The sequence below is a fragment of the Salvia hispanica genome, chromosome 1, assembly GCF_029641045.1.
Source record: "Salvia hispanica isolate PSC_SH4W2 chromosome 1, Shi_PSC_v1, whole genome shotgun sequence".
In the NCBI taxonomy this organism is placed as follows: Eukaryota; Viridiplantae; Streptophyta; class Magnoliopsida; order Lamiales; family Lamiaceae; genus Salvia; species Salvia hispanica.
This window is the reverse complement of record NC_142692.1, coordinates 81,444-104,174: the sequence shown is the minus strand read 5'-3', so window position 1 is coordinate 104,174 and position 22,731 is coordinate 81,444. Positions and strand designations below refer to the sequence as shown.

At 37.9% G+C, this 22,731-nt stretch overlaps 8 protein-coding genes across 14 annotated transcripts; 4 read left to right on the top strand and 4 right to left on the bottom strand.

Annotated features, from left to right (window-relative positions):
* Positions 1–774: 774 nt before the first annotated feature.
* Positions 775–8,431, top strand: LOC125223570 (zinc finger (CCCH type) helicase family protein). 6 transcript variants are annotated; one of them, XM_048126772.2, is made up of 16 exons: positions 923–1,060; positions 1,624–1,742; positions 1,833–1,927; positions 2,135–2,312; positions 3,573–3,746; positions 3,872–4,019; positions 4,286–4,600; positions 4,756–4,902; positions 4,978–5,158; positions 5,503–5,783; positions 5,881–6,000; positions 6,100–6,235; positions 6,303–6,571; positions 6,651–6,845; positions 7,402–7,929; positions 8,044–8,431. In XM_048126772.2, exons 3-16 carry the CDS (start codon positions 1,915–1,917, stop codon positions 8,269–8,271), a joined length of 2,913 nt encoding a protein of 970 aa, XP_047982729.2. In that variant the 5' UTR covers positions 923–1,060; positions 1,624–1,742; positions 1,833–1,914; the 3' UTR covers positions 8,272–8,431. The 6 variants fall into 6 exon arrangements, 5 of the variants coding, with proteins under 5 accessions (XP_047982728.2, XP_047982729.2, XP_088918997.1 ...); XM_089062871.1 differs by having other exon boundaries at positions 1,624–1,927; positions 2,140–2,312; XR_016134569.1 differs by lacking the exons at positions 1,624–1,742; positions 1,833–1,927; positions 8,044–8,431 and adding an exon at positions 7,002–7,101 and having other exon boundaries at positions 775–1,060; positions 7,402–7,524.
* A 754-nt stretch (positions 8,432–9,185) lies between these two features.
* LOC125221521 (pectinesterase inhibitor-like) lies at positions 9,186–9,680 on the top strand. The gene has a single exon (XM_048123638.2). It carries the CDS (start codon positions 9,186–9,188, stop codon positions 9,678–9,680), a length of 495 nt encoding a protein of 164 aa, XP_047979595.1.
* A 467-nt stretch (positions 9,681–10,147) lies between these two features.
* On the bottom strand, positions 10,148–12,041 carry ATOEP16-4 (Mitochondrial import inner membrane translocase subunit Tim17/Tim22/Tim23 family protein). Its single transcript, XM_048120353.2, has 6 exons — positions 11,847–12,041; positions 11,702–11,753; positions 11,366–11,397; positions 11,247–11,280; positions 10,987–11,054; positions 10,148–10,710 (listed from the first exon to the last, which is right to left on the bottom strand). Exons 1-6 carry the CDS (start codon positions 11,916–11,918, stop codon positions 10,576–10,578), a joined length of 393 nt encoding a protein of 130 aa, XP_047976310.1. The 5' UTR covers positions 11,919–12,041; the 3' UTR covers positions 10,148–10,575.
* A 53-nt stretch (positions 12,042–12,094) lies between these two features.
* Positions 12,095–14,238, top strand: LOC125221777 (large ribosomal subunit protein eL22z-like). 2 transcript variants are annotated; one of them, XM_048124026.2, is made up of 3 exons: positions 12,095–12,248; positions 12,383–12,631; positions 13,828–14,238. In XM_048124026.2, exons 2-3 carry the CDS (start codon positions 12,396–12,398, stop codon positions 13,970–13,972), a joined length of 381 nt encoding a protein of 126 aa, XP_047979983.1. In that variant the 5' UTR covers positions 12,095–12,248; positions 12,383–12,395; the 3' UTR covers positions 13,973–14,238. The 2 variants fall into 2 exon arrangements, with proteins under 2 accessions (XP_047979983.1, XP_047979984.1); XM_048124027.2 differs by having other exon boundaries at positions 12,192–12,305.
* Positions 14,239–15,097: 859 nt separating this feature from the next.
* U1A (spliceosomal protein U1A) lies at positions 15,098–17,970 on the bottom strand. The gene is made up of 5 exons (XM_048124023.2): positions 17,794–17,970; positions 17,520–17,692; positions 16,582–16,675; positions 15,857–15,945; positions 15,098–15,584 (listed from the first exon to the last, which is right to left on the bottom strand). Exons 1-5 carry the CDS (start codon positions 17,915–17,917, stop codon positions 15,297–15,299), a joined length of 768 nt encoding a protein of 255 aa, XP_047979980.1. The 5' UTR covers positions 17,918–17,970; the 3' UTR covers positions 15,098–15,296.
* Positions 17,971–18,521: 551 nt separating this feature from the next.
* On the top strand, positions 18,522–19,200 carry LOC125221778 (protein SENESCENCE-ASSOCIATED GENE 21, mitochondrial-like). The gene is made up of 2 exons (XM_048124028.2): positions 18,522–18,711; positions 18,778–19,200. The coding sequence occupies exons 1-2, from the start codon at positions 18,638–18,640 to the stop codon at positions 18,977–18,979; spliced, it is 276 nt and encodes a 91-aa protein (XP_047979985.1). The 5' UTR covers positions 18,522–18,637; the 3' UTR covers positions 18,980–19,200.
* A 168-nt stretch (positions 19,201–19,368) lies between these two features.
* Positions 19,369–21,979, bottom strand: LOC148933007 (uncharacterized protein At5g01610-like). The gene is made up of 2 exons (XM_089063162.1): positions 21,193–21,979; positions 19,369–19,709 (listed from the first exon to the last, which is right to left on the bottom strand). Exon 1 carries the CDS (start codon positions 21,676–21,678, stop codon positions 21,199–21,201), a length of 480 nt encoding a protein of 159 aa, XP_088919288.1. The 5' UTR covers positions 21,679–21,979; the 3' UTR covers positions 19,369–19,709; positions 21,193–21,198.
* On the bottom strand, positions 19,369–22,633 carry LOC125221779 (uncharacterized protein At5g01610-like). Its single transcript, XM_089063163.1, has 2 exons — positions 21,999–22,633; positions 19,369–19,709 (listed from the first exon to the last, which is right to left on the bottom strand). Exon 1 carries the CDS (start codon positions 22,457–22,459, stop codon positions 22,004–22,006), a length of 456 nt encoding a protein of 151 aa, XP_088919289.1. The 5' UTR covers positions 22,460–22,633; the 3' UTR covers positions 19,369–19,709; positions 21,999–22,003.
* Between the last annotated feature and the right edge of the window lie 98 nt (positions 22,634–22,731).

The following is a 22,731-nucleotide window of genomic DNA, read 5'->3' as shown; positions in this document are numbered from 1 at the left end:
TTAATAAAGTTAGAAAGAGTAAAGTAATCGAGAAAAAAATGTTATATATGGAAATGACTCAACTATAAGCGAACTTCCAAAAATTGAAAGATGATTCAACTATGAGGGAACATAGGAAGTAAAATACATAATTTAAAATCGAAACACCAATAATGGTCACCAAATTTCGACTAGATCTTCTTAGAGTCAGCCGTGACATTGGAATCGCGAGACGACTCCGCCACTGTAAGTACTCGCGGAATAGTGGCAGCAGGTTCTTGGTGCAGGAGGAGGGGTGGAAGGGTTGTTATAATATTCTTTACTATGACGCTCCACATGGTCGTCGTTAGAGACCATACTTGTATTAAGATCATTTTAAAAAATTATTTGCGATGAGTAAGAGAGTAGTTTTTAAACCCCGCCACCGGCCACCCGTTGAAAGGCTTTTGGTCTTAATCCGTAAACTCGATCGAGCAGGTTTAATTGGATTATGCTAAAGGCGGATTCAATACACTTGTGGTAAAAAAAAATATTAGTTTTTAGTGTGAAATTTATAGATGTATTTTAAAAGTTTTGGAGGATAAAAAATGAAATAAAAGTGAATATATTTGTTGGGAAACAAATCTAATTTGAATTAAATAATAATTTTTTTATTCTTTTTAAAATATTTGAAATGGTCGAAATAGAAGCCCACTTACAATGGAGCGAGTGGGCTTCACGGCCCAGGGGCAAGACCATTGATTTATCAGGCTTCTTCAATCGAATTGGGTTAAACTTATAAATTACGCGCGTCGGAATCTGTACAATAAGCTCGAAGCAAAAGCACCCTGGTGCACGAGAATAGACTCGTCGTTTACTCAGACAGCAGAAAAACCTCTCCAAGTCCACAACTCACTAGGCAAAGGTTTTTGCTGGTTGCAAGTTTGATTGCTGAATTTTGTCGAAGAAATGGCGTCACCTCCGACGCCGTCCTCGCCTCAGTCGAGTTTCTCTCAACTTCCGGTTGCGGCGATGCGAAATAAGATTGTTGAGAAGATTTTGGAGAATCGCGTAACTTTCATCGTCGGCGAAACCGGCTGTGGTAATTGATTTGACTGTTTTCTACTTGCGTTCTTCATTACTTGCATTTGTAACTTGTAGATGCTTTTCAATATGATATTTCCGAACTACAGTACTTCCGATTTTGATTCTCCTACTGTTTCCAACTGCTGGTTTTAGTTTATTGCGTGATGATTTCATTTGAAACCGGTTCCATGGTTTGTATTCATGATCAGCAAAACTAGTTACGGCAATTGATTTCTCTCTTCAACCGCATTTGGTTTCATTTGATATTATGCATTTTAAACTGTTCTATATATGTGATTTGTTTTAAAACGATTTTATTTGCATTCATTTCCCGATTAGCTCTGCCAATTTTGGATTTGATAATTCATTCTCCTTCCGTTCAGTTCTGCAATTTGTTTTAAAATCATCCTTTACTTGGCAAAGTCACTGCCTATCAAGCTGTTCACTAAATTCTTACACCTTAGGCAGCAGTTTTTCTGCTACGGAAATGTTGTTGTGCAAAACTGCATAAAACATGATGGCAGCATTTCATTGCTTGAATAATGGTATTGTACCATTGATTTGATTTGACTTGGTCAGGCCCTTCACCTGGATGAACTGTAGTGTGGTGCGGAGTGGATGGCACAAGTTTAAATATTGGGAGATGCATTTTAAGTGGAGATGAGTCTCAAGCAGTATTGAATGTTGGATAAGTATTGGTTAGTGGTTTGTTGAGCCCACGAAAAATTAAAGAACGTGCAGGTTTATTTTGTAAATGCTGATATAAGGACTATTTTGTCTTAAAATAGAAGTACTACACTCATGGTGTATAGATGAAAATGTCATAAGACCACACTCTTTGTGGATGGAGGGAGTACCACTTTTCGGTACATGAGCAAGATTGGTAAATGTGTTTTGGCAATTATTTTCTATGTATATATGTATAGATTGTTTTATTAGTAGACTTTTATGAGCTGTGTGGTTTTCTTAGAAGTTTTGTCTACTTGCATTATTGATTCCAGAATGGTCTTACACATGGATATTGATTCCTCTTGTTGTCTACTTAAAATCAACTGCTTATATTATGATATTTTTTTCCCTCAATTTCAAGGAAAGAGCTCCCAGATCCCACAATTCCTACTAGACGAAAATATAGAGCCCATACTTTGCACACAACCGAGGAGATTTGCTGTTGTAGCTGTTGCTAGGATGGTAGCAAAGGCCCGCAATTGTGAAATAGGTGGAGAGGTCGGGTACCACATTGGTCACTCACGGGTCTTCTCAGCTAGGTACTTTTGTTGTTAATGTTTCTGCAGCGATAATTTGTAAGTCCTCCAAAGGCTATTATGTGATCATATTTCATTAATTTGGGGCCTCTTGGGAGTCAACTTCCCTCGATCACAAGGAAAGTGTTTCTGCATACGCGATGCCCAAAGCTCTATGCTTGGACAGTGGATACTTGGTGATCTTCATGATCTGTTTCAAGTTCATGATTGTAGGACTTCAAATTTATTTATTAAATGATTTTCTTTAATTTCCATGTATAGGCATTGGATTAGTAAGCTTTAGTAAGGAGAGACGAATGCTCCCTCCGTCAGCAAAATCTTGTCCACATTTGACTCGACACGGGTTTTAAGAAATGTGAAAAAAAGTGAGTGGAATGTGAGTTCCACATTTATATATTAGTTTTATAATAGAATGTGAGTGTAATGCGTTAGTGGAAAGGGGACTCCATTTACCAAAAATGGAAAAAAGCAAAGTGGACAACATTTAGCGGATGAACCGAAATGGCAAAAGTGGACAACATTTCACGGACGGAGGGAGTATTAGATTATATGACTTAGTTTGATCTTTTAATGTCATTTCCTTCTTAATTGGGTCTCATATTACGCGTCATATCATGAGGCGGCTTAGGGTGGAATTGACAAGTCATTGGGAGAATGATTCTGAAAAGTATACTGCGAATTTTGGCTGAGAGTTGATTAATGAATATTAGTTTTGCATTGTTACTCGAGCTATAAATTAACTTTGAATAGCAATTAACTTTAAAGTAGAAATGATACAACAATTTTTTGGTTTTTAATTTTAACTGTCCGCATTATCTCATATGTGGTGCCGCAAATATCTCATAATGGTGGTTCAAGTTGATTTTTGGCTTTTCCTGCTCTGCATATCACACTTGTATGGTTGATATCAAGGCTTAGTGATGATACTTAAACCAATGAAACACTAAACCAGGGTGCTGAACACCTCATGTTTAAATGTCTCTTTCCTCTTTGTGCCTGCCTTAGGATGTAGGGTATTGTTACCCTTTTTATTATATTGCAACAGCTTATCCTGTAACCCATCTTCTTGGTTCTGAATGTCGGTCTAATAATTTATCATCAATCAGGGTCTTTCCCTGTTCTGCTTACTATTATTGAACTTAAAGTCCTTGTGTCATTTCTTATTTGTCTCTACTCTCACACTTTGTAATTATTAATCACCGTCTATGCTGCTTTATTCAGCCGCTGTTATTGTTTTCTGACTAGATATATTTTCTCTTTCAGCTCCAAAATTGTTTTTAAAACAGCTGGGGTTTTGTTGGACGAGATGCGAGAGAAGGGATTCAAAGCCCTTAGATACAAAGTTATTGTTCTTGATGAAGTGCATGAAAGATCAGTGGAGTCTGATCTTGTTCTTGTTTGCATAAAGCAGTTTTTACTTAGAAACAAAGACTTAAGGTTAGCAGCTTTTTTCATTTAACTATCACTCATTGTTATCCTAATATATACAGCTCTATACAAAAGCCCACATGATAGTGAACCTTGATATGATTATATGATTGATTCCTTCATGTCGTTTGTAGGGTGGTTTTGATGTCTGCCACTGCAGACATTTCAAGATATCGCAGATACTTTGGGGATCTTGGTAGGGATGAAAGATTAGAAGTTTTGGCAATCCCAAGCACTGAGATGACCACCATATTCCAAAGAGAAGTATTGTACCTTGAACAGGTATCACTGCTAGAGTTTATTGGGTTTTCTGTCAACATGCTGGTCATTTTCAGTTGAAATTTCCTGGCATCGTAGGTTCATAATTATAATAGATTTTCATACTTCCCCTTCTTGCCAAATATTGTTACTTTCTGTTTTTTGTCTGTTTTACTCCCCAAACAGTGGACAAAATCTTTTCTATATATTACTTTCTATATTTCAATAATGTGCTGATTTTGTGATCAGAAGCAGCTATTATGCTATTAAAAGTCTCTCTGTGTTGATAGATAAGTGAGCTTCTTGGAATGGAAAGTGAGAATCTTTCTTTGAAATACTGTTCTGCGCCAAGCCCAAAAATGGCCCAAGCTGATTTGAATCCAGAAGTGCACAAGCTTATCCATGATTTGGTGCTTCACATTCACAAAAATGAACCAGATATAGGGAAGAGTATTTTGGTTTTTCTTCCAACATACTATGCACTGGAGCAGCAGTGGTTTCTCCTGAAACCCTTTGCAGAGTCCTTTAAAGTTCACATTTTGCATCGTAGTATTGATACTGACCAAGCGCTCAAAGCCATGAGAATCTGGAAGTCCCATCGCAAGGTAATATCTGTTCTATGTCCCATTGCAAGGTAATGTTTGTGGATGATGATAAACAAATACACATTGTTCAAAGCCAAGACGTCTCTGCAATATTATCTCAGAAATTTATAAATTTAACTGTACTAATTTTAGCTGAAACATCACTGTTGATGCAGGTTATCCTAGCCACAAACATTGCAGAGTCTTCAGTCACAATTCCCAAAGTAGGATATGTCATAGACTCCTGTCGTTCTTTGCAAGTATTCTGGGATGATAGTAGGAAAACTGATTCAGCAGGGCTTGTTTGGGTTTCAAAATCTCAGGTATAGTGACCTATGTATGGTTCATCTCATGTTTGCTTGGTGGTATTTGTTGACACTTATTTTTGCATGCCATAGGCTGAACAACGCAGAGGGAGAACTGGTCGGACTTGTGATGGCATTGTGTATCGGATCGTGACTGGTTCCTTCTATGGCCAACTGGATGACTATGAATCTCCAGCAATTCTGAACTTATCATTACGAATGCAAGTACTTCTCTTGTGCTGTGCTGAATCTAAAGCTATTAACGAACCTAAAGGTGATTACCTTTTAGATTGAACTTCTTTATCTCCGAGAAGATGATAATTGTTTTACACCCTTTCTCATTGACTTCCAATGTCATGAAACAGAGTCAAAGTGTGAGGCAACTTGCAGATATGGGTTTTGAGTGATAGATGATAAAATTTGCTAATAATGGATCACCTTTTACACAATGTTGTGCCACGCTTGTATTCCTCATGTGTTTTACCATCTTATATTACCTTAAAGTTTTGTGTCCATTGTCAATTCAATGTCTCACATTGATTGAATGGGAAGAATGCTTTTATCTTATATCCCAGTCATGCTTGCCAAAGATGACAGATATATGTATTGTTTTATCAGTGTTGTTACAGAAGGCCATGGATCCTCCAGAGTCTTTTATTGTTGAGGACGCACTAGAATTGTTGGTTCACATGGGTGCATTGGAGAAGTCATCTTCTAGGGGACGTTATGAGCCTACCTATTATGGACGCCTGCTAGCCAGCTTTGCTTTGTCATTTGATGCTTCTGTCCTTGTTCTAAAATTTGCTGATATTGGAATGGTACGTGAAGGCATTCTATTTGGTATATTGCTGGATCAACAGCCTCTGCCCATTCTGCGTCCTTTTGGTCTGGACAATCAGGTATCAGCTGCTTAGTGGTTACTGGTAGAGCTTAGCTTTTGGTTTCTGACCTCATAGCTATCTCTTATATACTGATTGTGATGCTTTATTTCTTTAGTTTGCGGAATATGCCAATAATTATTATAGTGGAAATAGTAAGATTACTAGCCTTGGTAGGAAGGAGGTGTCATACATGGGCAACTTCTGTGCATTTCAGTTTTGGGAACGTATGTTGAAGGTAATTATTACTCATTTATGTGCTTTGTTGGATTTGAATCATACTAATATTTTCAAATTATTTCATTTTAACCATGTTAGTTCAATGTCTTTCGTATAGGACAAGTTCCGGGTTAAATACCTCATGAGCATCGTTAAGTCAGATGAAGCAGTAGATGTGGAACTTCAGAGTGAAGAAGAGTGGTGTTCATTTCACAACCTTGTCCTACCTGCTCTCAATCTTGTTAATGAGACATGTAAGATTCTTCAAAGCTCCATGACACCTGGTTTTCATTTGCTTTATCCCGATAATGTTGTTTGCAGATCACGATATCCTGAATTTGGTGCACCGTTTTCGACCCAAGTTTCTGGCGATGTCTAACAGTATACCAATTCATTTTGACCCGTATGACTTTCATCATTCCTGTAATCTCAAATTCGTTGAGAGCAAGGAAGCCAATGCTTTGATAGTGAAGGATGAAGAGCTTGGGCATGATAATGTTACAATGAAATGTGGTGCTGTTCCCTTTGTCGGACCTTATGACTTTCATGCAGAAGAGGTGGCGAGAAAGTTTGAATCTATAGTCAAAGAGGTAATACAATTTGGTTTTCCACATGTAGCTTTTTGCGACATAAAGATGACCCCTTCTTAAATTTCCATGCTAAATATAGATGAGAATCAAGCTTACTGAAGATGTATCAAGAGAACAGAATACGTTGACCTACGATAATGGACAATACACTGCTGGGGGTGCAGCACTGTGTAGATATTTTGTCAATGGCTTGTGCAACAGGGGTATCCAATGCCCATTTTCTCATTCACTTCAAGCGAAAAAGCCCATATGCAAATTCGTTTTCTCATTGCAGGTATATGCTCCAGGCCTCCAGTCTTTGCTGCAAATGCATTTACCTTAAATTTGTTGTCTTTAGCCTTTAATGAATTAATGAACTCTCCACATATGATTGGCACCAATCTCTAATAACTGCTGTGAATATAACTTTCTGACAAGTGGTCTGATGCAGAGCATTTAATGATCTTTGGTTTTGAAAGAGCAAGGCATTTTGCTACTCTCTTCTATCATTCTAAGTTCTGTAAGATGTCTAGCGGGTGAACTTGGGCAAGGTAAAAGGGAGTTTTTTATGGAAAGTGATGACATCTCTTCCTTTTGATGCATCTATCTAGTGAGATTGGTAATACATAGAAATATGTGTGTGTATATGTAATACTATGATGTAGTATAGCACCAAACCTAAGAGAAGCAACCATTAGTCTATACAGTAGTAAACTATTTCAGGATTTTCATGGTATTCTAAGTTGAAAATAAATTTTGTTTCACTTAATAGTTTGCTTTTCCATAAGATTTCCTACTTCGGAACTCTATCATTCCTGCTATTGCATTTGATCAGTTGGACATCTTTGCAGGGGTGCCGTTATGCGGATTCATGTTACTATTCTCACGATGCTGATTCCATAACTATTTCTGCTAGTCAATCGAGTTTGTGTCTCCCAGAAGATGAAGATGTCAGTAAAGAGTTCCTTCTGCAATTCTTCCCTTCATCTTCTGATGAATGTGTGCTACTATTAGATGACATTAAACTTCATTTTTCTTCATACTTTGCTCAACTATACAATCGTTCCTCTATAATATCCACCACTTCTGAGACTGATCCCTTCCCTATCGATTCACCGATGAAAAGCATAAAGGTTCTGTGGGGACTTAGCCACCCGTCCGAAACGATCATATCTACAGAAGCAAACAATCTGATTCCGTGGAGTAAAGTCAAATGTGTGCTCTGGTTTCCTAGATTTGGTCCTGAATATGGGGAAGGACACCTGAAGAAACTGGTACAAACTTTTTTCAGTTATCTAGCCATCCGGATTTTGGCAGATGACCTGAAGGAAGTGCGTGTTATCCTGACCATGAACAATATGAGATTTTCAAACTTAGAGGTAATTGAAATGAGCATTTGGTTGAGTCCTTACATATGGAAGTCAGGCACTATCACTCCTTACATTTGGGTTTTATATGATGTGTATGTATTGAGTGTTTCAATGCTGTATCAGGTGGAAAAACTGGCAAGGGAAAGCTTTTTCTTTCTTAAAGCATCAGTTGGGTTTGATGAATCAAGCTTCGGGGAGTTGTTTGATGAGGTTACCACGAAAAAGTCGATGTTGGTATCAAAGCCCATCTCTTACGTTTTTGAACTGTACCCACCCTCGGACATACAGTTTGGTGACTTTAAAGCTTTTCTCAGCCAGCAGCTACATGGTGCCGTAGCTGATAAACTGTAAGTAGTTTGTTTTTTAATTATGGCAGATTGTTTCCGAGGTTATCCGGTGATAGATACTTTTATAAAAAAATTTGTATATACTCATACCGCATTACTGGCAATGTTTAACTTGTCCTGGTTTCCGCTGGAGAAGAGACATATTTCTGGGTTTTGATATCTAATTCCACACAGGAGGCATAGAGACACTAACTAACTTTTATATTGTCTTTTTTGTGAATGGCTTTATTTCATTTCCTATTCCTATGCAGTCGTAAAACTATCATGGTCCCAAAAGAGTGGCTGGTCCCACATCAATCGACAAATCTCGATTTTGAGTTCAAGGATTTTGTGACAACGACCATTTTCCGGCATGTGATATCTCAAGTCGTTTGGCAGAATTAAGTCTGAGCTCATCCTCATCATTTTGAGTTCGCTGTACAACTATTAATAGTAGTATAATGATGGGAACAATACTTCTTCAACGATAATTAGTGCTTCAACTTTTTCTAATTAATAAATAAAATGACAAATCACCATCAAAATAGCACACCACACCTCGGTCTCTCATAACCTGTTTAGTTGCCTTCTCTTTTTCCATAAATTAATTCATTCGTATTTTTTTTAATATTTTATTTTCTCTATTATTTTAGTACTGTAGTTAAATTGGAAAGAGATTTGTTTTGAAATAGGACATCCCTTTATTTGTGCATCTGTAACTGTAATCAAACAATTGATTTGCAATCAAAACAAATTAATTTGGTTAACCGTTACTATTTTTCAAAGTAAAACGCAATAATAAATCAAATATAATACCAACATTAACATAATTTCTACTCGTAAAACTTGTTTACGCTCTCTATAAAAAGATTCCATTGGAAATCAAAGTATAACAAAAAAAATTTGAAATCCACAAAAGTAAATACTGCTCCACAAAAGATGTCTTACTTGACCATAATCTTTGTTTGTCTAGCAATATTAAGCCAATGCCAAGCTGATTTGATAGGTGATTTTTGCACCAGATCCAACAATCCCTCTCTATGCGGTCAAGTTTTAAGATCTGACCCTCGGTCAAATGGAGCAGATGCTCGAGGACTGGCTAAGATTGCACTTGAAAATGCAGTGTCGGCCACACAAGCCTCGATAGACGTGGCCAAGAAGGTGTCCAATCCCAGTATCAAAGGGATAATTGACACATGCATTGAGGTCTTCGGCGATGCTGTGGACACATTGAATCAGTCCAAGCCGTTGATACCGAAGCAAGATAGGGGTAGCATCAGTTCACTAAGAACCAAAGGATCAGCAGCTCTAACTGATGTTAATACATGCAGCGATGAATTTGGAGCAAACGAGCCACCTCAACTGACACAAGCCAGCGCTAGGGCCTATACATTTGTTCAGCTGCTTCTCATTATTGCTAATACTTTGCAATAGCCAATTCATTGCAAGAATATGCTTGTGTTGTGTGCTTACTGCTTAGTATGGGCCACTTATTTATTGCCACTTTGAGATTATAACAGTGATTTGGCATGACAAATGCGTATCGTCGAGTAATATTTCTTTTTTACCGTTACTGATATATCAAATCAAATAAATGATAGAAACCTCATTTTGTTGTGTTTCACTTAAGTCAAAATATTACGACTATTGAACCTCATTCAAAACCACTTGCGTATACTTTCAGATTTTAAGTATTCTATACTTTCAGAAAAGAATGTATACTAGAAAACCAATACAGTACTAATTTAATCTTGTTTTTTAAAAACCATAGTCGACCCATTTTGAATACCATACGCATGCATCGAATATATACTTGAATCAAGTTAAATATGAGATGTAACGAGATAATGAATCGAGAAAATCAAACTAACAAATCTAACCAGCAAGTTTCACAATGCGAGTCAACCTCAGAAAAACTTCCTTATGATACCAGTCAAATAAATATCCATATTTTGCTAAAACGAAAAATGTTAACATTCGTTTACAATCCAGTAAACTGCACAGCTGCAAACATTACTGTCTCAGTCTAGCGTAGGCACGGTAATCATCAATGACAGCTTGAGCTGAATGAGCTCCACTGCATTGTGGAGAAGGGTAGCTGCCTGTGCCAAATGTCTACATAGAACTGAGTGGCAAACCAATCCCACCAGAAACACAATTGGTAGAAATGAGCACACATCCAAATACACAGGAGTTGGTAGAGTGGAGAATTTCATAGAAATGAACATCAAATGAAGAAAACTGGACTGGGAATGGAAGATGTAAAAGTAATATAAGAGTCATGTTGACTTGCTTTGCTTGCCTCTATGGACTTCTTGAAGATTAAGCATCATACAGATTTTGAGTCTAAAACTAACTGAAACAATGTACAAGCCAGCCCAGTAACACCAGCGACTTGTTTCCAGTTCCGGGTTCCAGCACCAAAAGCTGCCCCAGCAATAACACCGGCCGACAAAGTATTAATCTACAATCATTTCAAAAGAACAATAGTTACAAAAATCCATTCATCAGCATTGTCTACGGGCCATGAGTTGTCCACTAACCCCTACCGAGATGGCAAGATGCCAGATAAAATGGACCTTCTACACTCAATTTGACAACTGTGACTTTTCTCAATCATCATGGTAATTGGTTGAGAACTACAAACTTATACTATTTGATCTACTACATTCATTGCCATACTCTTCTACATGGAATCCCATATCATAAAGTGAAAAAAGGCAAGTATATATTGACTAACCCAGTCATTCCGGCGCCGATATCTTTGCATTCCACAGTGAGAAAAAGAAAATATTGCAGCAAATAGTCCTAGAATTATGAGAAACAGTAGAATCACATAAACATTAAACATTCTCAATATCATGGTTAGTGAGATTTTAGCAAATAAAATAATGATATATCCAAAAGTTGGGAACATAACTCTGCAAAGGTGTCTACTAAGCAATTGTTTGAAGTAAACAGACTGATCTGTTGACATAAATAGACAGGGTGATTATTTACCGCAATAAAACCCGCACTTGCCAACAGTCTTGGCCTGCCAACAGAATCATGGAGCATGATATATTAGATTAACAGAAATCACAAATAACCGTATAAAGATAAGTGCCAACGAAGCTTACAACGTGCGATGCTCGGTAGCTTCCAGATAGACCTACAAGTATTCCCAAATCAACATAAGCCCAAAATTCATAATAGAATGTTAAAAATTGAAATCAAGTTCCAATTTAAACAGTACAATGAACACAAAGCTCAAATAGTTATTTCCTTCACCTAGCAAATTCATACTCGCCCTATTTCTACATTCACTTGAAAAAAGCGGACAAAAATTCATATACGCCGTTGAGAAGTAACAATGAAATAGTATGAAACTAGACATGTTTCCGCTCATTAACTCCCCCAAACACCTTACACAAAAACAAACAAAGAGCAATTGCAAAAGAAGAAGTCAAATTTACCTAGTCTTTTAGCATCAAAAGGGCCATAGCAAGCACCCCAGATAACTCCAGCCTGCAATAAAGATTGTTCGTTTTACACAAAAAACAAAAAACAAAAAACAAAGAGTCGAACCACTCGATCGAGGCGCCGATTTAGAATACTTACGGAGCCTAGACGGAATACGGAATCGACTGCGATGGAAGAACATGGCATGTGAACCACTGGATCGGCCTCCATATTTTGATGGATTAATTAATTAGCTCCGACAGCTTATTTTCAATCAGCATCCGCCGGGGAAGAGCGGCGCGCCACCGCTTTTGTAGTTTAATTTCTTTTATTTGATAAAATAATTCCTCTTTTTGGATAAATAAATGGGCTTGGATCGTATATATATATCGATTTTGGTATATGGAAGCCCACCATGGCATCAGATATTATCCCCTGGTTGTACGACCCGGTTTAATCAACCCGGGAACCCAACAATACAAAAACCCTAGCTTTCCCTCTCTCATTCTTTCTCTCATCTCGTACACACGCACCACGCAGTTGGCGGTCGACTCAATAGACGTAAGCTCAGCTCCATCTCCATCTCCATCTCCATCTCCATCTCCATCTCCATCTCCAGTAACTAATTTCGCCTCTACTTACATGTATCTACGCTTCCACGAGCTCAATTTGAAAATTCTCTGATTCGGTTGCAGGAAATCGGCGAAAATGAGCAAAGCTGCGGCGGCGGCGGGAGCTAAAGGTGGGAAGAAGAAGGGAGCGACCTTCGTGATCGATTGCACGAAGCCGGTGGAGGACAAGATTATGGAGATTGCCTCGCTCGAGAAGTTTTTGCAGGAAAGAATCAAGGTCGGCGGAAAAGCCGGCGCTCTCGGGGATTCGGTCACCGTAACTCGTGAGAAAAGCAAGATCACCGTCACTGCCGATTCTGCTTTCTCCAAGAGGTGAACTAATTTTTTCAGTTAAATTGATTATTCCTATTCCTGGTTTTGTTAATAATAATAGTAGATCTCGTAATGGTTGGAGTTTATGTTGACTGCTTGTAGATATATGTCTGCTTTTCTGAATGCAGGATTTGGTGATAGAGCGTAGAGCTTTTCTATGCATATTATGCGAGTGAAAGTTTGAATTCTTAACAGATATCTGTGGCCTAGTGTTTTTATTGGTTGGCCCATTTATGCTGCACAATTTTTTTTATTATTTCTTACTTATGCTTGCTACTGGCTTGCTCATATTCAAACATGATTAAGTTTGTTGTGGAACAACTTATAAATCTGGAGAGACTTTACTATGCAATTTACAATATAGATATTCGCAAGCGGTAATTTTGATTAAGTATAACTGTTATAGAGGGTAGTATATGTTGTTGGGGTTGTGCAAGCATCAACTGGTTGAAATCATCTCAAAAGGAATTGTGATTAAGTTTATGAAATGACCTACTATATTACTAAAGTAGTACTCCATCGTCTTGCTTACAGATTTTTCTTATCTGCTACTCATTTATGATATAGCCTATACACATTGTTTGAAAAAATTATTGGTCAATAAGTATTTGAAAACTTATTGATCAATAAGTATTTGAAAACTTATTGATCAATAAGTACTACTGGTCTTGTGATAAAACAGAGAGATTAAGATGTAGAAGCTATTTAAATTTTGAACAGGAGAACATTAGATTTGGTGTTTGCTTAACCTACTTTGTTTACTTTGTTATATATGACTGTAAATCGAATGACCTGTGTGTTTTGCACCTAAAGAAATGCATTGCCTGACTTTTGCTGTATGAAATTTCTACTTATAATCTTTGTTGGTAAACTTTCAAATGAAAAGTGAGGTGTAAAACTTTTCTGACCATACAATTTTGGCATTATAAGTGTATTTCTCTGAAATTAAAGAAGAGTAAAAGAACCCAAAAATGTTCTAGGCGCCATTGGAAAAAGTTATTGTTTTTGTTATTATCATCGTTGTTATTGCTGTAGGTTATCAAATATAGATATACGGAGTAGTATTTTTATTTAAGAATGATAGCAGTTGGCAGTGTATGGCTGCATATTTTGTATTTTTGCTCTCATGCCCTTTGTTTCTAATTTTCTGCCAGTCTTTGTAATTTTCAATGGACTTAGTATCTTTTAATCTGCAGGTATATTAAGTATTTGACTAAGAAATACTTGAAGAAGCATAATGTTAGAGATTGGCTTCGGGTGATTGCTTCCAACAAAGATCGCAATGTTTATGAACTGCGCTACTTCAACATTGCTGAACAAGAGGGCGAGGAAGAAGATTAAACGAGCAGCTTGGGGTTTCCGATGCTCCACTTTTTGAATCTCTTGTTGCTGTTGGTTTGTTCTTTCATCCCAAAGCTTTCAAATTCCCTAGATTTTGAGCTTGGATTTAGCTATCTTGTTTTATGTTACTTTATTTTATATTATACTCCATTCAGCAGCAATATATCCCTTTTTGTTTTTTAAAAAACTAGATCCCTTTTTGAAGAAGTGTATTTGTGGTACAGCTTTATTGCCTTGATGCGGTGAGTGGTTTTTAGGCGTCTCAATTCCAAGGTTGTTTTGCATATATATATGGCCTTCATTATGAGATGGAGGATACTATGATGTGTTTGACATTATGTCTACGAAACTTATAATGAAAGCCGTGATCAGTGCCACACCATCGTCCCCTGTAACATCTCTCACAGGCATTACCATGAGAGGGAGAGATCTTGAAGCAGATTTTGTTGAGCTGTTCAAACATGGAGCGAGGAGAAAGGCAGCCCATGGCTAGCCAGGGCGGCGATAGAAGTTTGCACCATATATGCTATCATTGGCCCCATGCTTAGATTTATTCAACAGCAAAAGTTTTACCGTTCTACAAGAGACAATGCAATGACTAAAAACATAACCCACAAAAAGATTATTCGCAGGTTGGGCAAACATATTCATCAAAATACTAATTTAAGTCCATGATATAGATACGAATGTGAAGAAGTACAGCCGGCTTTCCATTTCTCAATTGAAAGAATGCAACTGCTGGGGAGAGAAAATTTTAACATACAACAATCCTCCACGCCCTCATCCTTGATCACCTCCGACCCACGCGCTTGCAAATTCTTCCGGGCAGAGCAGGTTGTGAGTGAGGGAGAGGTTGAAAAGAGAGGGGATTCGGGCAATGATTTGCTTAGGGGAGATGGGAGAGCGGAGAGCACATTCTGCTCTGCCTCCGCCGTTTCTGAGCTATCATTGCTCATTCTTGAATCCATTTTCAAGGAATGCAGAAATTTGAGACGAAGATGATAGATTACAATGTTTGATGTGTTTGCATCAAACATTGTAATCTATCATAACGGCTTCCTTACATCGCAGTTATATTTTGCGCAGTAATTTCAGTCCTTATAATGGTATTACTACAACATAACGTTAATCAAACTGTGCACAATAGTAATAGGTTAATCCTCTGCAAGAAGCTACATAGAGAGCAAACACCAAGTATGAGACAGAAATAGAAAACTAAAAGTATTAATCTACCAAGTAATTACACTACGAATACACCGTACAGCTAGGACCTGGGCTTGGCTTAATCTGAGTGAAAAAAACAACTAATCCTCAACGACTTGATCTATTTCTTTGCATAGGTGACCAACATAGGATGGTCCTCACTTATCTTAAATCCCTGAAGCCCCTGCATTGCAACTGTTGACTGCATCTCATTTTCATATTCTATGAAAGCAATTCCAGGCTTAGCTTCAACCATCCTAACTTCCTTAAATCCGGGGCACTGACTGAAGAGCATTTGCAGCATCATTGAAGTTGTTTGGTGCGGTAGATTTTGAATGAACAATATGTTATTTGGAGGGGCAGGACCCTCTGGAGCAGCTCTAGCACCCATATATGGGATCTGGGATAACTGCACCACATAAAGAAGAATGATTTAGGAGCTTCTTCACAACAAACAAATAGGGAAAGATGATGGGAACGCAGAAACAACATTTTCCAGAAGAGAAGGGCAAAAACACCTCAACAGAGAGAAAGTGGTGCACACAAATAAAATTTAGTTAGTTTGAGCACCCATGGCAAAGATTGCAGAGGAAATTATTTTCCCATGTGAACTTCAATAGACATAAATAGTGATAGAAATCTTAGATATAAATAATGAGTAGCTCTTGACAGAGCACTTACAGGAGGGGCTGCACCATAAGCACCAGCATATGCGGAATTTAGGCCCGCGGCTGCTTGGTTCGCATCATGCTGATCCTTCTTCTTTCTTCCTATAATCGAAGCATACAAAGACCAGAGAAGAGTAATGAGTCTAGTAATTATGATTACGTAATACCTAATACAAAAACAAGTGTTCCATATAAATTTGAGAGTGTTCAGCCATATACACATTTCATTATAATTATTTTGCTTCAGTCAAATACATATATACATGATAGGGTTCATTCAAATACATATATATACATGATATGTCTCCTGGAGATTATCCAGTTACAGTGGCAAATATTAATGATCTGGATTCACTTCTATCAATTCTAATCTGTCATCAATGTAATTTTGCTAGTACAAAGAGTCATTAGAGTAAGAAAAAGAGGGTTCATAGTTTGGAGTGGTTGGCTCATCTCACTCACATAGTGTATCAAGTACAAGAGAAAGCCTCTATAAATCAAAACCAATAAACTTGTCATTAATATGCGCAGATCATAATCTGTTGAAAGTTAACCTCAGAGTAGTCATGCGAAAAAGAAAATCATGCCATGAAGCAAAGAAGGAAATGAACAATTTACTCAATCAAAACATATTATAACAGAAGGCGTGATCAGACACTTATTTCAAAATAGCCATTCTTCAAAAGAAGCTCATGTTCCCTCCTTATATGTCATATGCAACCTAAAAAGATTACATACCTCTGTCATCATGCTTCTTTCTTTTCTCTCGAGGTACAAAAGTACCATCTGCCTTGGCTATGAGATCAGACTTTGACTTGGCATATTGTATCCGCTGAGATAAGCAAAAGGTAAATAATTTCAACTCGAACTCGAGGACTGCAGTAGTTAACAACGTTAAATGTTTTTACAACCACACACTAACGAGTAAATAATGAGTGGTAAGGTGAATGTTCCATGACCCTAATTTTGGAATCGTTACTTTCAGTGTCTGCTAGAGTTTTTACACCTCATGAGGAGGTCCAGCCCTCCAGTAGAATGTGAGCAAATATAAATAAACCTCATACACACACAAGGGGATGGGTGGAAACATTAATTCATGCTTTGCTGACATTGCAAACAGGAAGAGCAATTAATAACGGATTGCTATATAAAAAAAATAAAACCAACATAGAGATTCAATATATTGACAACTTTCACTTCCAAAAGTCATAAACCTCTTTCTTAGTACCAAAGAAGTGATTCTATAGTTCAACATAGTTGCTTCAACTGTCCCAGATACCAACTTATCTATCATCTAGAAACCGTTAAACTAGTCGCTTACTGATGTGGGACTTCAATTATAAACACAAAACTTGTTGTAGTGTTTTTGCATCTTCGCTCACAGGATGGACCTTTACACATCTACACCCATACTCAGACCTCAAGGTCCTAAATAACAAAATCCGAGAATACTAACGATACAGAAGTAAAACAGCATCCGAATTCCAACACCAGATTTTCGTAAGTTAAACTTCATACTGCAAATAATGCATGAACAAAGTCATGATAGCACAATCTAGAAACCAAATTCTCGTAAGTTAAACCTCATACTGCAAATAATGTAGGACACCAGAATGAAATGAAATTACAGCATCAAAAATGATAGAAAGAAATTCAGAAATTAAGAAATTTCATACCATTGGCTTGTCGTAGAACGGAAATCCCTGCATTTGACGAAGCGCATTGGAGGCGGAAGAGACCTCTTCAAAAACGACCCATGCTTGGCCCTTATGCTTTAGGGTTTTGAAGGCCAATACCTCCAGTATTTTCCCGAACTGCGAAAACACCGCGTGCAGCGATTTCTTCAATTCTATCAACATAAGATTAAGCATAACCGATGATGAGTCCACCAAACAACACAATAAACTCCTCAAAATGCCAAATTCTCAGCACAGCCATCAGAAAAAATACCGTCGAGCTTAATTTTCTCGTTGAGATTATTAATGTAAATCGTCTGATTCGAAGCAGTTTCCGAGCCAGCGGGGGCAGGAGCAGGAGCAGGGGCAGGGGCGGGGGCTGGTAGTGCCTCTTCCATGGACACTGGCTCGCTATTTCTTCTCCGGTAATCGAGAATTTCACCGCGGCTACGATTAGACTGAGATTTGAATATTGAAATGAGGTTCGTGTAATTCGGGCCTATTTTAGTGGGCTTTGTGTCCACCACAATATTATCCAAATACTGTTGGGCTAAGTTTATAGCCCAAACTTGACAGGTAGAAGCCCGGATATTTTGCACAGGCAATGTAAGGCCTAATTACTATTTTAAAAATTAAATTCTGTTTAGCTTTATATGATTTGAAAATAGAATAATAATACTATTCAAAATTTCTCAATTATCCACCTCTGATCTAATATTGCACTTCCATATTTTACGTGCCTGACATAATTTAACCAAAACTCTTGATTTAAATAACTGTTATCCCAAAATACAATATTAGGAGTACTAACTAATTAAATTAATAAAACAGAAAAGAATTTGTGGAACAAAACAAAACAATATACACCTCAATAAACGTAGTAAACGTTGACCACCAAATTGCGTATGCTTGAAATCCAGTGGATTTCCGACTACAACTCTCCATTTTTGGATTTTCCTTATACTTTAATCCCCTTCTCTCTATATATATGGCAGCTTCTTCTTCCATTCTCAACCCTTGGGCGCCTCCAAACCTTCTACAAACCACACCAGAGGTTCCCTTATTAAACAATCCAATCCCATTGTGGAAATTCAAAGAAAAAAATAAAAAATAAAAAAATGGCTCGTTCTTTCTCCAACATAAAAACTGTCTCTTCCTTCATCGCCAACCAAATCTCCGCCGTTGTTACCAGGTTCGTTACCAGAGTTTAAAAATATAAATAAATAAATAAACACCATAATTAAATTGATACGTACAGGAGGGGATACTCTGCTGCGTCGCAGGGGCGGGTTGTCGGGGCTCCGAACGTGGTGGTGAAGAAAGGACCGGTGAAGGTCGGGGAGAGCGCATGGGTGCCCGACCCGGTGACCGGGTACTACAGGCCTGAATGCAGTGTCAAGGAGCTTGACCCAGTGGAGCTGAGGGAGATGATGAGGAAGAGCAAGAACAACGCTAAGTGAACCGCACCCGCCGTGGAAACGGCCTTTCAAAATGTGATCTCATTCGGCCCGTTACTGGACACGGATCATAGATCAACAATGCATATAATATGACCAGATTTTTTTTGCCGTTTCCTGGTATTATTACTACTCTGCTTTTATGTATATATATGCTCACAGTATTTTTGTTGCTAATGTTATTAATATAATAGTATACTCCTACTAGTAGATTTTTGTTTGAACTTTTGGAGTATTGTTCCGCATAAATCAAACAAAAGCTTGTTGAAAAACACTCCTACAAGTCAGTTGTTGCATGAAATTTGAAGTTGATTCATAAAGGGACTTGCTGCTGCAATCAAATCACAACACTAAATGAAATAAAAAGCAATTTTGGGCTAGTAGTCAGCGTATCACAGTTATAACACATCAATTCAATTTTATAGACGTAAAGAGGAAATCAAATACACAATGTTACAATTGTTCGGTACACGCAAATAATAAAAATGATACATACCATGTGAGAGTTTGTATGATTTTGCAATAAAATGAAGAGAAATCCTGATTTTTCATTGGACTGATCCAAACACCATCACATTAAATAAAGTGTCCGGAGAGGCAACGCATTAAATTTTTGATCCACTTATATGCTCCAATCTCATATTTCATTTACTTAGTAAACAAAATGAAATACAGGACCGAAACATGACGGAGATGCCAACGTCGAATCAGAGGATATTTTTCCAATAGAAACCTGAGAAGAAAGTTGGGAATAAATTTCTATTAATACTTACATATAGTATCAGCATATCAGAAATCAAAGCTAATCCTGAAACATGTGCTATCATAATCATCACAGAAGATGCAGGATTAGAAACCAAATTACGTAGCCGAAAAGGATGATGATTGTGCTGAAAAATCAAGCTCAGACAACTTCAATGCTTAAAAATATAGTACTGTAGAAGAAAGAGGAGATAATAATTGCTCTCTTCTGAAATACTAAAACAAAAACTCATACTACAACGGAGTTTAAACATTTATCACCATCTCAATCAGAGTGACCTAGAGGAGATTTAAAGTTCATTAGAGTTCTGAGATGTAACACTCAAAAGAGTGGTAAAAGTCTGGGTTAATGCAATGACAGGTTCTGATACGAAACAGAAATGACAACGTAACCTATTCTTTTGCTCACCGAAGTAAACAATCTTTACAAACATAAATAGTAAAACGAGACAGTTCAGGAGTTCAGGTAACCATGATTATGATCCGTAATATAGCCGGACAGAAGATAATAGTAATTGATAAACTGAGGTAGCAAAATACTAACAGGTATAGGACCAATTATCCAATATATATTCAAATAGTTCATTTTTTCCATAACCACAGGATTGTCTGCCTCTCGGTTTGGACAGCTATTTGATATATAAAGCATCACCACAACTGGGTAATAGTGGCTCATAACTTGTCAAATAGTCCACATGCAAAACTTAAAACTGTCTAAAAGTGAGGGTAACAAAGGTTGAAGTATGAAAGTCATAAAAACTGTGGAGGCTGTGAAATTTGTTAAATCTTCCAATTGTCCTTACTTTTCTAAGAAAACCATGAACTGAACTGTCCTGTTTTTATATCTCGTTTTAATTATTAATTTGGAAGAAATTATCACCTGAGCAAGGCCAGTTTGCCTTTACCAAGGGCTTTCCCAAATTCCCGTCTCATACACAAACCACAATGGCACTCTTGCAATTCACTCAACTGGCATTACTGCCCCATTCCTAAGCATACAAAAAGCCTAGAATACAACCTTTTGCTCGTTCTCTTGTTCGTCTACAACTCTTTGAAGCTCCCTTGGAGAGTAAGACTAATGTAAGTAAAGATTGTTCACTATATCTTAGCGGAATAGTGGTGCAAAGGGTTAACCCCACTGAGCATCTTTAGTCTTTACAACACCTAGTGAATTCGGCAAAACTGTGCTTGGCAGAAAAGCCTAAGGTTTAGCTCTCCACAGCTTTGAAATCAATATTTACACCACCTTTGAAATCATTTTTTCTACCTCTATGTTCTATCCAGAACAAACCAAACCACCCACTAATTTGGTCACCTACTATATAATACAGAACCATTTCATATAGGAACATTACTGAATATCCCTAACTCATAGGCAAAGTGAAATTGATGCTATTCAGTTAAACAAACAAAGAAAGAACAAATTGAAGAATTCATCCAATACATAGACACACCTCGGTTTAAATCGAAGAAACAAGAGGAAGGTTTTCCCCATCCAAAGCATTGCAATCCAATCCACAGCCACATTGCGGGCATATAAAGAAATTATGAATCCCAAAATCAGCAGATGCAATTCCAACGGAAAATTGGAGGTTGTCGGCGTTTCTGGTGACCTCCACAATACTCAACCAGATAAACAGCACTTTGACTTTAACACCAGATAAATCAGTCAACTTATTTTGACGTATGTAACCGCTGATCACAGAGCTGTACTTGAGCTGATACGACCCTTCCAAAGAGAAACTGCAAGAAGCGTTCATATAGGCGTTGAATTTGCCGGTGGTCTCGTCCAGATCATAGTGTGTTACCCCTATTGGGAGTATACCGATTGGGAAACCGTAGGCTTGGATTGCTTCGTACGCTGTTGGAACGCCGGCGGCAGCGTCAAAGAGGAAGAGGAAGAGGAGGAAGGAGAGAACAACGCTGACTTTCGATTGCATTCTGCTAATTCGAATATTCCAGATCGTCGATTTGATTTTATTGAGTTTTTGTAAATTGAGTTTCTACTAATTTTGGGAAAAGAGAATAGTAACAACTAATCCTACTACATAAATCTGATGAGTCACGCGCAATTATTTGGGCTCAATTTCCTTATGGAGTACTACTATACTCCATGGCCCAATATGAACATTCGCATACAAATCCGTAAACATTTTTTATATGAATATATATAGTTTGGATGTTCTAATATGATGAATTGAAGTGAGATGCCAATTACGAATTGTGATGAAACACAGATTTAAATCGAAAACAATCTGACCTGCATCAAAGAGACGCAAAAGGTTTATTCGAATCGGGGCATTTAAATCCGCAGCCGCAGCGCGGGCTCTCCTCGAAATCGTTGGCAGGAAAACTGGCGGACGCGATCCCGACGGAGAGCTCCAGATTGGCACCGTCCTTGGTGACCTCGACGATATTCAACCACAGAAACAGAATTTTAACCTGGATTCCGGTGAGATTCATAATCTTATTGTTCGAGATCGTGCCGGTAATGGTGGTCTTGTATTTGAGGTTGTATCCCTGGATGGTGAAGCTGCACGTATTGTCCAAGTAAACGGAGAATTTGCCGGTGGAGACGTCCAGCTTGTAGTTCGACACCCCCTCCGGCAGCAGGCCTTGCGGAAGTCCGTACGATTCGATTGCTTCGTACACCGTCGGCCGCTCCGCCACGGCGCCGACGACCACCACGACCAGGAGTAGGAGTCGCCGGAGGGAAGACATCTGCGAATTGAACTGGAGCAACGGATCACGGATGGATCGATTTACTTACTAATGGTTTGACCACAACTCTGTCAGTAGCACCCAAGTTGTGCGCATATTCTAAGAATCCGCTCTACTTTTCTTCCTAGACTATTTTAGTGTCCATACTCCAAACCAAAACAAAACTATGCTCTGTTTTTTTGGCATCATTCATACCTCAATTCAATTGCTTTGAATCCAAATTTAAGAATATAGATATCCACATTTTAGGTGCTACTTTAGTTCACTAATAC